Source organism: Lithobates pipiens, unplaced genomic scaffold (genome assembly GCF_037356315.1).
Source record: "Lithobates pipiens isolate NorthernLeopardFrog02 unplaced genomic scaffold, aLitPip1_a1.2 Scaffold_18, whole genome shotgun sequence".
NCBI lineage: Eukaryota > Metazoa > Chordata > Amphibia > Anura > Ranidae > Lithobates > Lithobates pipiens.
In genome coordinates, this window is record NW_027507758.1 from 79,264,543 (window position 1) to 79,278,893 (window position 14,351).

Consider the following 14,351-nt stretch of genomic DNA (forward strand, 5'->3'; position numbering starts at 1 on the left):
GCATGCTGTCCATTGAGAGCGCAATACGCATGCATCTCCTACTCAGTGCACGTTTAGGAGATATTTACTGTACCTACAGATAAGCCTTATTTTAGGTTTACCTGTAGGTACAAATAAACTAGGTAAGCTTTACTACCACTTTAAACACACACAAAAAAAACAATTAAAATCAACACACCGCTATCTCAGATGAATGATATGAAGGGCCGTGGCCAAAAAACTGGATGCCCACCATGGTAGGGCTGTTGACTGGTCAGCTCTGCCTTAATGTCAGCCACTGAAGAACCAATGTCCCACTTACTCAGGAAATACCAGATATTTCTAGGTATAGGGTTGCATGTTACCTCTTTTCGTTCTCCCAGGATGCAGTGCACAGAACTAAGCAGTCAATGGCCATACCTGAACACTGTCCAGTCCGAAAGGAAGATGGTCATTAGTGACGCTAAATAATATCCTTATTCTCCCCAAAAAATCCACACACATCCACTACTTAATGGCCCAGTAAACAATTTTTCATCAAATTTTATTTCAATCAATGTTTCTTATTGGGTTTTTCTGCTTACTGTTAATATCCTCTGAGTTCCCAAACTTCTCCCTTTCCCCCCCTCACTTCTATTTGTTTGGAATGTGCAATGCATTTTAATTACAGTCATGTACCATGTTCTACACCTACTGCAAATCCCACAGTCCATCTCAGGAGTGCGCAAGAGAGGGAGACGCATTTTGTGAATATATGCACTGAAGACGCACTGCCCAAAGAAGCACTAACCGACCTGGTAGAATACGCCTTAACTTGAAACGGGGGAATCTTACCCCTTAAATCATAAGTTTGAATTATCACTTGCTGAATTCACTTAGTGACAGTGGATTTTGACGCTGCCTGTCCTTTCTTAGGACCCTCCGGTAGAATAAATAAGACATCAGTCTTACGAATTGAGCAGTTGTCTAAAAAATAGATTTTCATTGCTCTCACCACATTAAGACAAGGTAGGGACTCTTCTTCCATGGAACATGGTTTTGTAAAAAAACGATGGCAGGACAATATCTGGGTTCAGGTGAAATCTGAAAGCACTTTTGATTAAAAAAAATAAAAAAAAAGTCTGGACGAGGGCATAACACCACTCTGTCCCCATCACAAATCAAATAAGGCCCTTTACAAGAAAGAGCAGCCAATTCTGAAACCCTCCTTGCTGAGGATATAGCAACCAAAAATACTAACTTCCTTGTCAGAAAGATTAGAGGAATATGTTGTATTGGTTCAAATGGCTGTTTTTTGTAACAGACAAAACTAAGTTTAAGTCTCAAGGGTTCAAGTTTGACGGACGTCACCCCCTGTATAAATCCCTGGACTACAGAATGGAGTAGCAAGTGGTCTTTTGAAATAAGACCGATAAAGCTGAGACTTGGCATTTAATAGTATTCAAGGCCAAATGTCATTTCTACCGCTATTTGTAGAAAGGCAAGAATTTCTGCCTATGATCTATCTCGGAGGGTTCCAACCCTTGGATTCACACCAGGAAATATAAGCCCTCCATAATCTATAGTTTTGGAAGCTGGCTTCCTTGCATTAATCAGGGTAGAGATAACTGATCCGGAAAGCCCACATTTCTTCAGAATGTGGTTTAACAGCCAAGCTAAATTTAGAGATTGTAAGGTAGGATGGAATATCGGCCCCTGTGAGAGCAGATCATACCATCGTACCATCTTTACGATTTCCACATACCATGACCTTCTTGGCCATGCTGGTGCCACCAAAATTACGGTCTTTCTTTCCAGTTTGATCCTGCAAAGAAGTTGAGGCACCAACTGAATAGAGGGGGAATGCAAAGATCAGTGAGAATTGATCTGATGGGGTCACCAACGCATCCGTTCCGCATGCGAATGGATCCCTTGTTCTGGCCACAAAGTTAACTAACTTCATGTTGAACCTGTATGCTAGAAGATCTACGTCCGGAGTCCCCCATCTTTGGTAAATAGCCCAAAATATGTCGGGGTGAAGAGACCATTCCGCTGGGAATAACTGCTGGCGACTCAAGTAGTCCCCCTGCCAATTCTCTACTCCCAGAATGAAGACTGACGATAGGCACAGAACATTCCTTTCTGTCCAAGTTAGAATATGGTTCACCTCTCTCTGCGCCAAGAGACCTTCGTTGCCCCCTTGGTGATTGATATAGGCCACAGCTGTGGCATTGTCAGATTGAATCCTGACAGGACAATCCCGTAACCTGAAAGTACAGGTCTTTAGAGACAGACGTACTTGCCCCAAATCTCTAGGATATTGATGGACAAGGTTTTTTTTTCGGCTCTTGACCACTGTCCCTGGACAGTTGTCTTTTCTAGTACTGCTCCCCAGCCTGAAAGGCTGGCATCTGTAGTTACCACTTTCCAGATGACTGGTCTGAAGGATGTCCCTTTCAGCAGATTCCGGGTTAGTAACCATCAAGTGAGGCTTTGGGACACTCTTGGGGACAGCTGCTTTGGCAAGGTCTAAAGCTTGAATTTTTTTGTTCCAAGATACTGTTTTGCAACAGTCTTAAATGAAACTGGGTATAGGGAACTGCTTCGAATGAAGCCACCATAGTTCCCAGCAAACTCATGCAAAGGGGAATGGAGGGATCGCCATTTGACCTGACCATCCGTACCAACTCTCTTATGGAGTTGATTTTTGCCCGAGGCAAGAACACCCTTTCCTGGGCTATGTCTATAATCAGACCCAAGTACTCCAGCTTTTTTTAGCAGTATTGAAGGAAGATTTCTCTAGCTTGAGAATCCAACCCAACTTTTCAGACAGTTAATTGTAGTGCGTACGCTTTGCTCCAAACGAGCCACCGACTTATCTATTAGCAATAGAGCATCTAGGTACGCTACGACTTATGCCCTGTGCCCTTAAAGTGGATGTAAACCCAAAAATTTTTTTGGTCTGGCACAAAATAGAGTATGGGATTTCAGATCAGCTGTGCCCAGTCTTGCCACAAAGTTAATCCAGCTCTGAGCAACCCTCATATTTTTTCAGTGAAATAAAAAAACGGACAAACTGTGAAATCTTTGTCCGTTCTTCCCCCTTGTTGTGATTGACAGGTGATTTACATATCTTGTGCACTAGCCTAAGACATGCATTATATTATTTTTTTTTTTTTTTAATTCTCCCCCCCACTCCTTTCTTCAGCAGCTCTACAAGGATTGGTTGTTCCACATCTCAGCATGATTTGGCATGCTGAAGTCATGTGGGGACTTTTCTGGGTTTTGACTGGATGTTAGTGATCATAGCAGAAGTTCAGTGTAAGAAATGCACAGGAGAAAATGCATGTTGATAAGGGGAGTGTAGAGGTGGACGGGGAGTCTGCTGACATCACGACTCCACCCACTGAACCCTGAAAAATAGAACCACCCACAAAATGTGCAGTTTTTTGGGTCTTATAGCAGACAGAGGGGAGACATTTGACAGATAAGTATACATGCAGGAAGCATGTATATCCTTCTAGATAACCAATATTGCAGTAGTTTAGAAAGGATGAGAGTGAGTTTACATCCACTATCCTCCTGATCAACTGAGGGCAATACCTCATGGATCTAGCACGCTTCCTATCTATTTGTATGGAGGATGCGATTAAAGCCACTAATCTTTCTTTCAGACCCTGCAGGGAGGAGGAAAGGACATCTTCAGTCACGTATACAGGGGCTGAGATCTGAGCAGCAGTTGCACCATCAATTTGTTCCAAATGGCTCACCCTGGCTTGCATTAACTGGTATTTCCGGCGAGGATGACAGCATGGAAAAGCTACTAGTAATCCTAGCGCCTGGGGGTGAAACCTTTATGTGGTGTCTTTTTTGGTAGGTATAGTCCTCAGGCACTATACAAATTGCACTTAAAATAGTTATGACATTTAAAGCCGCTATAAAATTCAGGCTAATGCTGGAAAAAAGGTGGCGTTCCTTTATCAGGAATGTCAGTTTGCAACCCTCACATGTCCCACAGCTCATGTCCTTGTGTTGCAAGTTGCTCGTTTCCTCCTCGTCAGCCGAAGAGAGTGTCACAGCTGTCTAGTATTTGTTTTTAGCCTGCCGTGTGTCCTCGTGGACGTTTACGGCATCACACTTGGGCCCCGCCCTCTCCGAGAATAGCAGGGACCCATCAAACGTCAAAATCAGCCACAGTTAAAATAATAAAAGTGGCATTACCATGGCAGGGGTGTGGGGGGGGGGTAATGTAAGGGGGGCACAGCGCTGCTGTCCCCCTAACCCTCTGGTCCCGTCAGGGAGAAGAAAACACTCCCCCCCCCCCCCCCCCCATTAGAACTTCCTTGGATATACTTATCCAGATCGTCTCCAAACAACCATTCGCCATGAAAAGGGAAACTGGCCAAGAGCTTTTTGCATGGCGCTTTGGCTGACCAATTTTTCAACCATAGGATTCTACGCACATGACCAACCCTAGCATGAGCCGTGGAAAATAGAATCTTTCATAGCGTCTACTGTAAAACAACGATTCAGATATCCCGGCCAAATCCTGGGCCTGCTGATCAGAACTAACTGAGTAGCTCTATAAAATGGTCCTTTCAGGACTGAGATACACTGATCACTGCCAGCGCAGGTTGAACGACTGAACCTGCGAGCAAAATATAGTTTTTAAAAAGGAACTCCAACTTCTTATCCGTTGGATCCTTTAGCATAAGAGCATTGTCTACTGGACAAGTCAGGTTTTTATTTACAGAGGATATGGCAGCATCAATTTATGGAATTTCACATTTCTTATAAAACTCTTCCGCCATAGGATAAAGTATTGAAAACTGTTTTGGAGGAAAATCTATCTTTATCTGGGTGCTCCAACTCAGAATACATTAGCTTCCTTAGCCATGAATGGATAGGAAAAGAATGAACAGATTGGGGAGGCTTAAGTGAACCCAAACCAGAAGTGGGCTCATCAACTGATTGTTATTGGCAGTAAAAATGTGGAGCAGACCAAATCAGTGAGAGACTGCACTAACAATCTTTCCTGCGAACTTGATCCTTCCTTATCAGGTTCTTCGGAAGAACAGACTTCAGCCTCTTCCTGGTCCTTTGAAAGAAATTTGCCATCTCTCACTCCTTGTTCCTCAATAAGAGGGTCTTGAGCGATGGACGGGGGACCTGCTGCGCTTAGTCCCACTCTGGAATGCAATTAAAGCATCAATCTTTTGCTCCAAGCTTAAAATGGTTGAAGAAAAAAACCTCCTTGGTAATATACACAGGGGCTGCAGTGTTAAGAGCAGCTGCAACACTTGCCCCTCCTGCTGGCTCACTACGACCAGCCATATTACTCCCAGGGGAGGATTCCATCTTTTATTTTTAGATGGTTCTAGGCTTCTGTGTGACTGTAGCAGTCGTTCTATAGCCTTTTTATTTTTAGGTGTTTTTACCCCTCCTTCTGCTCATAGCCCGATGCACAAAGCAGAGGTACTACCAAAAGGAACGCATCCACTGCTTAATCAATAGTCCAGCCCTGTTGCTGCTATTAAGGCCCAGCCTGATGCAGTAGTAAATGTGTCAAAAAGGAATGCCTGTGTCACCAAAGCTCTTAAATGCCACCTTTATCTTGTGTCCCTCCAGTAGCATGTAACAGCACAAATGGTACCTTTTAAAGCATACCGTCCCGCGCTGGACGTTGGAGGACGCCAACGCTGCACTGAGCCCTGCCCCCCATTGCCTATGGCCCTTCCCCTCTTTTTTTTAAAAAGAGCTTTTTCCCGTGCAGGCTCCCGATCCTATAGGATCCACAGGGAGGAAGGCGGAATGGCGAGGGGGGTCTGAAAGCCTCCGAACAGCGCGTCGCTTGCGCCAGTTTTTTTTTCTTTTTAAATTCTTGTGGCGCTCTTTTCCCGAGAAAAGTGTGTAAGATAAAAACAGCACAGGGGGGTGTCTGGTGGGGAGAGGGAACCCCCCTCCCAGACTTACCGGAGGTCTGCTGCTTGGCTGGTGGAAGAAGAAAATGCTGCTTCCTAGACACAATATGGGCTTTCTGAGAAGCATGAGACGATAAGTGCTCAATACAGCCCCCAGGGCTAACACATAGGCATGACAACACTTACTACATTTAAAGGAGACAATCATAAGAAAAGTTTAAAAATTTCTTAGAAAACGCCACTTACCTTTCCCGCTGCAGGGTTTTCTGTGGTAAACCACTAGACCCAATCTTCACCCTTCACCGTGGGTTCCGTTAAACCTTCAGGAACTGGGGATCCTCGAGGAAACCCACAATCCCGGACCTGTAATAGCACCACCGCCAGTAAAAACTTTATGGCCTTAATACCAAAAAGTACTGGATCCCAGGGTCCAGCTCTCTAAAAAGAGAAGCCTTACAGACAAGACCTCGTTTCTTCAGATACGAGGCCCGGGTACCATTCAATCTGACCAAAAAGACACTTTGAATGGATCCGGCTGCATGGCTAGCCCCAGCAAGAATTGCTCCAGTGGAGCTCAGCACAGCACATCTACACTCGTGACCTACAACTTAGACATTGGCGAAAAAAACTGAGGACACCCAGTAGTGGGAGGGGTTTATATAGGGCGTACACTTTTTGTCTTAGGGCGTGCCAGTGTCCATTCCCTGAAGGTGGCCTATAACCCACATAGTAACTACTATGGCTCTGTGTCCCGTGATGTACAATAAGTTTTATTGTGTGCACCAGTAAAGACAATACAAATCCAGTATTGATATATGGTACAATAAGAATAGGCTGTTACACAAACCAATAATGAAGTAGATCCGTGTGGTAGGTAAATAGTGAATAGGGTGGTATCAAAATGGCAAAGAAACTACATTAGTCTGAATTAAAGTGCAACAGTGTAAAGACACTAAAATCAGCCAGAGGCTGGTGTACACAAACAAATTTTCCAATAGGAAGAAGAAGGCATTACATCACAGAAGTTAGAAGACAAGAAGGAAAGAAGTAAGAAGTAAAAGAGACAAAAGAAAGCTCAATAAGGAAAGACAGGAATTAACCAGGAAAACTTAGGGGAAAGGGGGGGGGGCTTAAAGAAAATGGTTGAGAACGTATGCACAATTACAGTTACCGAGGAGGCCACAAAAGGTGTTGTAATCTTGTCAGTACTGAAAATCGTGCCACTAAAAAACAGGTTTTGTTGAATTGTTCCCCTTTTCCTTTTAATGCAGCCTTTAATTGTTCCATCAGGTTCATTTCATTCACCACAGCTATCCACTGACCAACTGATGGGGTTTCTGAGTATTTCCATTTTTGCGGTATACATATTTTAGCAGCATTGAGAAGATGGATCAAAAGGGACTTCTTATATCTACGCCTCAGTATCAAAGTGAGGTGAAGTCAGCACTGCGTTGGATCATCTGCTAGTGAAATATCTGTCAGTCTAAAAACCAATTTCCGAATAGTGTCCCAGAAGAGCGGATTTTCCGTCGAAAAAAAAACTTGGATGGTTTTTCTGATGGAATTCTGCTCAAGCTTGGCTTGCATACACCGGTCACACAAAAGTTCTCTGAACTTTCGACCGTCAAGAACGCGGTGATGTACAACACTACGATGAGCCGAGAAAATTAAGTTCAATACTTCCGAGCATGCGTAGGAATTTGTACAGATGATTAGAATTTCCGATCGGAACTTTTTCCGACCAAAAAATTGAGAACATGCTCTCAATGTTTTGGTGGCTGAAATCCTGCCAGCAAAAGTCAGATAGAGCATACACATGATTACACTTTCCGACCAAAAGCTCTCATCGGACTTTTTCTGGCGGAATTTCTGATCGTGTGTACAGGGCATAATAGTGAACCATCTGACTGTTGACAACGCCAACAAGTGGAGGGAACTGAAGGTTAAAGGGGTTGTAAAGGTAATTTTTTTATTTTCTACATAGGTTCCTATAAGCTAGTGCATTGTTGGTTCACTTACCCTTTCCTTCGATTTCCCTTCTAAATGTTTTTTTTCTTTGTCTAAATTTCTCACTTCCTTTTTCACCCCAGTAAGCTGTTCAGTAAGCTGTTCTGGCTGACTAACCACCAGCTCGGATGATGGTGAGAAGTTTACTGAGGAGAAACAGGAAGTGAGATATTCAGACAAAGCAAAAAAACATTTAGAAGGGAAATCAAAGGAAAAGGTAAGTGAACCAACAATGCCCTAGCTTAAAGGAACCTATGTAGAAAATAAAAAATTTACCTTTACAACCCCTTTAAATCTTATATAAAAGAGCGTGGGAACTCTATACCATCAGGTCAGGACCTTAAACCCCACTTCCTTGAACCTACTCGCAATTGAGGAGCAGTGCGCAAAATACAAAATATGCTCTCCTTGTACCTCTGAGAAGGACCGGCGCAGGTCGCTTTCCCAATTCTGTAGAAAGGGAGGAATAAAGCCTTCCCGGGGCTCAATCAGCATGACATACATTACAGAAGGTGGCAGAGAGGTGCGGGATCTAGACAGAGCATCTCAAAAGCAGATAAGGAATGACTAGAGAAGCGCACATATTGTGAGGTGGTGAGAAAGTGTCTAATCTGTGTCGCTCGCCACCTGTCCAGAGGGTGCGATAGCATTGTTTGAATTGCCTCAATAGTGCACCATCGACCCTCAGGAAGAAAGTCTTGGAGTCTAAACCGGTTGGTCAAGTCAAATTCCTTAAACCTACTCCCTGACAGACTGGAAGGAAACTCCTGTGCAGCAATAACAGGTGATGTCATATGTGACGAAACACATAGGGAGGAGCGACATGCTGACATCACTGCGTTTGCGTCAGTCCCAGACTATAGGCTGTATTAGGAGTTGGCTGGCTTGTTGAATTCCATTGAGATTGGATGATCAAAGGCCCTGGCTGGATTTAGAGCCACAAGTGTTTGAGATCTTCTGTGGTAGGAGGTCTCAGGAGCTGGCAAGCAGCCAACTCACTAGGTGAGGTGTTCACTTTTCTATTCGCACTATTCTTTTGGTGAAGTGGTCAATTTCGTGAACATCACGTTACTATATGGATTTGTTTTGCATATTATTCATATGGAATAAAAATTTAAAAAAAATAAAATAATGTGGTTGCATAAGTGTGCACACCCGGTTATAACTGGAGATGTAGCCATGTTCAAAATTATACAATCACATTCAAACTCATGTTAAATAGGAGTCAGTACACACCTGCCACCATTTCAAGTGCCTCTGATTAACCCCAAAGTTCAGCTGTTCTAGTAGTAGATCTTTCCTGACATTTCTTAGTCGTATCCTACAACAAAAGCCATGGTCCTCAGAGAGCTTCCAAAGCATCAGAGGGGTCTCATTGTTAAGGCCGGGTTCACACCGCTGCGATGCGGGAACGCCGCGAATCCGCGGCGTTTTCCCGCATCGCATTACTCCCGCTGGCAGTTCACACTGCCCTATGCGGACGGCTGGGAGTGTCAATGATATGTTAATGACACCCCCAGATCCGTCCGCATATCGCAGTGCGATCTGCCGACTCGCACAGGAATCGGATCGCATGGTGTGAACCCCCATGCGATCCGATTCTGTTGCAGACCAAAAAAAGGGTCCCGTGCGAGTTTGCTGCGGGAGCGATGCGAATTCAGCCATACTATCTGTATGGCTGTACTCGCATCGCTACGGAGATCGGATGTGATTTGCGGTGCGAATCACATCCGGATCTCCCCCCGCAGCAGTGTGAACCCAGCCTAAAAGGCATCAGTCAGAAAACTTTCCAAGGAATTAGATATACCATGGAAGACAGTCGTCGTCATCATCAAGTGGAAAAATATGGCACAACAGTGAAATTACCAAGAACTGGACATCCCTCCAAAACTGATGAAAAGACAAGAAGAAGACTGGTCAGGGAGACTGACAAGAGGCCTACAGAAACATTAAAAGAGCAGCAGGAATATCTGGCAAGTATTGGCTGTGTGGTACATGTGACAACAATCTCCCATATTCTTTATGTCTGGACTATGGGGTAGAGGTGGCAAGATGGAAGCCTTTTCTTAAGAAAAACATCCAAGTCAAGCTAAAATTAGCAAAAACACATCTGAAGTCTCCCAAAAGCATGTGAGAAAATGTGTTCTGGTCTGATGAAACCAAGGTTGAACTTTTTGGCCACAATTCCAAAAGATGTTTGGTGCAAAAACAACACTGCGCATCACCAAAAGAACACCATACCCACCGTGAAGCATGGTGGTGGCAGCATCATGCTTTGGGCCTGTTTTTCTTCAGTTGGAACAGGAGCCTTAATCAAGGTAGAGGGAATTATGAACAATTCCAAATACCAGTAAATATTGGCACAAAACCTTCAGGCTTCTGCTATAAAGCTGAAAATGAGGAGGAACTTCATCTTTCAGCATGACAATGACCCAAAGCACACATCCAAATCAAAGAATGGCTTCACCAGAAAAAGATTAAAGTTTGCATAAAATACTTACCGGGAACATAGATTTTCCTTTTTTTATTCAAGGATACACAGTGCCATTTATGCACCTGTGTGTACAGGCACATTGTAAAGAATGGGCTGCATTTTAGATAAGTAAAAAAAAAAAAAAGATGATATACTGAGCTTTTTCAAGCTGCAGTGTGCAAGAGGCCTAATAGAGCCAATCCCTTTGCCCTGAATAAATCCTTTTTGACAGTTTTTAAAACAACAAATTTTTAATGTCATAAGAGTGCGTTTTTTTCCCCTTTCACAGCTGATTTAGATGGAACTATACAGACCATAAATACATCAGAAATCAATTATGTTTTTTCTACACTTTACATCACGGTTTGGTGCATTTTAGATTTTATAATGTACTATGAAAGTATTTGCCCCTTTATGAATGCTTTTCTGTAGATTGACATCTTTATGACCACATCATTTGCATTCCACCCACAACACATTCTAGCACTGATATTCTGCTTGGCTGACTGTCATTTAGAGGAGCTCTGAGTGGGTTGCAAAGCTGCTCTCTTGTCTAAAGGTTCCATAATGCCTTAATCTATTCCTGGGCTCCGCTCGTGTTTGTCTGCTTGTTTTACGGATGAGAAATATGCTGTGAGGAAGGAAAAAAGGAGAGATATATGTGCACACTGCTTCTCCTTCATTTGCCAATCAAAGGCTAGGAATGGGGAGGTGACCAGACTAAAGAGCTTAACTGCAGCACAGAAAACCCAGATCAATAACCTGGCTACTTTTTTTTTTTTTTTAACATAACATACATATGTATTTTAATTTGTATTTAGCTGGTTATCTGGAATTTAACTTTCAACTACATGTAAAGCCAAAACATGTTTTAGTTAGTTTTGGATAGTGTGTGATAAAAACCCCTCGCAGGTTTACAATGCTGCCTGTGTTCTTGGATGGTGAGATTAAAGCGGAATTCCAGCCTTACCCTCAATCTTGCACAATTGTGCAGGGTCCTCTACTGTACTGAAACCACTTATTCTGATTTCACTGCACACTACGAGCTTCTCATAGTGTGCTTTAGAGCCTGAAGCAAGTCAAAGAGCCCACCTAATTTCCTGGCCTGTCCGGAGGACGTCCAGCTTCATCTAGCGCTTTCCTGTATAGCCTGGCTGTTTTTGGCCCACCCTTTCATTAACCACTTGCCATCTAAGCCAATTCTGACACTTCACTCCTAGTTTTAGTTGACAAAATTAACACTGGTACTGAGACTGTGTGCGGGGAGGTTTTCAAAAAGCTCTGTCCAGCATACTACCACTCCTTCCACCAGCCATGATCTGCCTGTATTGCATAGGGATGCACAGAAACCCAGTGAAGTTGCAGGATCTAGAAAAATGTATGTCATAAAGGCAGAAAAGTCAAAATTACAAATTTCATTAGCATGTTGATAAAAGTGAAATGCAGAAACAGCACAAAAATAAGCAGACAAGATGTCAGCTTTAATTATCTTTGTACTCTATACGTAACCTAAAAAGGCTTAAAAGATAAACGTTTTTGTTTTATTTTTTTCCTCAAACTTGTGTAGATATAGATATAGTGTGTGTGTGTGTGTGTGTGTGTGTGTGTGTGTGTGTGTGTGTGTGTGTGTGTGTGTGTGTGTGGATAGAGAGTAATATGGGGGGGATGTCTAGCTCAGTGGTAGATGCCAGGTTTTAGGGCATGGTAGCCCACTTTTATTAAAAGTAGCAAAAGTGTAAGTTCATACAGGAATTGGTTTTCCACACAGGGGTTCTTCTGCAGAAAAATACAAAACGAAAATGCCAAGCCACCTCGCTTTTAAGGCTCACTCAGCCTTGGTCGCAGTACAAAGCTGCACAGGCCCACGTCTGACCTCTAGGAAAGGGGTTCTCCTGAAACTCCAGGCTTTGTCACTCCTTTTGAGACTCATGATTTCCTCTGGTCCCCTGGACTGTCTCTCCCAGTTGTCTCAGCTATGGTCTCCCAGTCCACTGACCCGGAACCTTAACCACATGGAGGGCTGTCTCAAAGATATTGCCTCAGTTCCTAAACAAGAGCACACTTCTCTCCTGGCTGCAGCAACTGCTCCAGCACCAATTCCCACAAGCTATGCTCAGATATGCCTTATAATGAGCGTGTGCACCTAGACACACATACACAACCTGCATAACTTCTTAAAAGACTGAACACTCCATCCCTCCCAATGCTCTTTGAAGTCTTCAAGTTTTCAGCCCCAATCCAGAGAATACTTAAAGTATAGTTTTCTCTGCTCACAAATCTTCTGCTGGAACTTCTAAAACTGCCCCTTTGAGTGTCCTGTCTCCATTTTACACTATAATATATTATATATATTACACACAGCGGATCGCGCGCGCGTGAGTGTGTGTGTGTGTGTGTGTGTGTGTGTGTGTGTGTGTGTGTGTGTGTATACACACACACACATACACACACACACACACACACACACAATCCCCTGTGAAAGGGGAAAGTGTCACTATTGTAAAGAATGGAACTTACCCATCGGCTCCTCTCTTTGCCCGCTTGGCCAAATGTACATCTTCCAGGTCCTCAATATCCTCGTTCTCCTCGCAGATAACTTTGAACACTGAAAGCAAGCAGAACTGGTGATATCAATACCTAAGTAATGATATAAAAATCGAACAAGTGAAAGGCAAAGTTATGTTTTACTCCATTACACAAAAAGGCCAAAAAGGCTCACCTTTCTCTACCTGGATTCTGAAGGCATTCCGTTTTCTTCTTCCATACTCGGCACTAAAACATAAACAGGTTTTTCCATCACTACACATTCACAAGACTCCGCAATCAGTGTTCCAGAAGAGCAGATTACTGGCATTAGGGTGAAGGACTGGGATGGCACAATGTTACTAAGAAAAACTTTTCATTTAACTTTACTTCCCAGAATATCTAGCAGTGCACATCATCTGGGAGGAAAAAAAACGTATGAAACATCACAGGAAAAAAATGGCCTTCCCCAAGACCATGCAATATTTCAAAAAGTCTCACAAGATCTCACAGTTTACAGATGAGATTTTCCAGGATGACATTGGCGATGTAGCCTTCCCAGGATGCAGCTGTGAGGCCAAGGTGATGCCTCCTGTGCCAGCTATGCTTTAGTTATTCTTTACCTCTGGTCCCCAAGGCCTACTAATCATGCCAAGCAGAGGAAAGCTGCATTACTAAGTAACCCACATTGGAGGCTATATAATAACTGTGCATGCAATTACAAGGTCTGTTTAACCACTTCCAGACCAGCAATGTACCCATACGTCGCTGGACTTTGGGTGGTCATACCGGGGTGATGCACACCCTGGTACCCTTTTTTAGGGTCGGTGGACAGCTCCCTTGTAAAAGAAATCCTAGCGGCTAACTTGCCCCTGTAGCACTTTTGCAAAGGAGCAGGAGGGGATCCCCTCCCTTCTGCCACCAAGTGATCTGGGCAGTAATGCACCTCCTGTACTAAAGTGCCCCCACTCTGGATGAAGGAGAACAGGGCACCTTTAGACAGCAGCATTGTCAGTCTGGGGGAAGGGAAGTAATAGCTGGACTAGCAGATTTATCTACAGTAACAAAGTGAATCCAAACTCCAGCTCACGCTTTATAAACAAACATTTTTTTCTTTTTTTTGGGATAAAGCAATGGTACATCAAAATTAAAGCGGGATTCCACCCTAAAGTGGACCCTCCGCTGATCGGAACCCCCCCCCCCCCCCCCTCCGGTGTCACAATTGACACCTTTCAGGGGGGAGGGGGGTGGAGATACCTGTCAAAGACAGGTATTTTCACCCACTTCTGGGCATAGACTCCCACGGGAGTCTACGCCATTTCCTGCCCTGCCGCGCTGTCTGCTGGGACACACACGGGTCCCAGTGACAGCGCGGAGATTTCCTATTGCGCGGCGCGGCTCGCGCATGCGCAGTAGGGAACCGGGAAGTGAAGCTGATTCGCTTCACTTCCTGATTCCCTCACCTAGAA

At 43.9% G+C, this 14,351-nt stretch overlaps 1 protein-coding gene across 1 annotated transcript in view; it reads right to left on the minus strand.

Annotated features, from left to right (window-relative positions):
• The window catches only part of NVL (nuclear VCP like), a 126,642-nt gene that overhangs the window by 104,290 nt on the left and 8,001 nt on the right, over positions 1 to 14,351 (minus strand). Inside the window, exons 3-4 of the mRNA XM_077485823.1 lie at positions 13,079 to 13,131; positions 12,877 to 12,964 (exon numbers count right to left, since the gene is read on the minus strand). Coding sequence (XP_077341949.1) covers positions 12,877 to 12,964; positions 13,079 to 13,131 — 141 coding nt within the window. The remainder of the gene's footprint in view (positions 1 to 12,876; positions 12,965 to 13,078; positions 13,132 to 14,351) is intronic.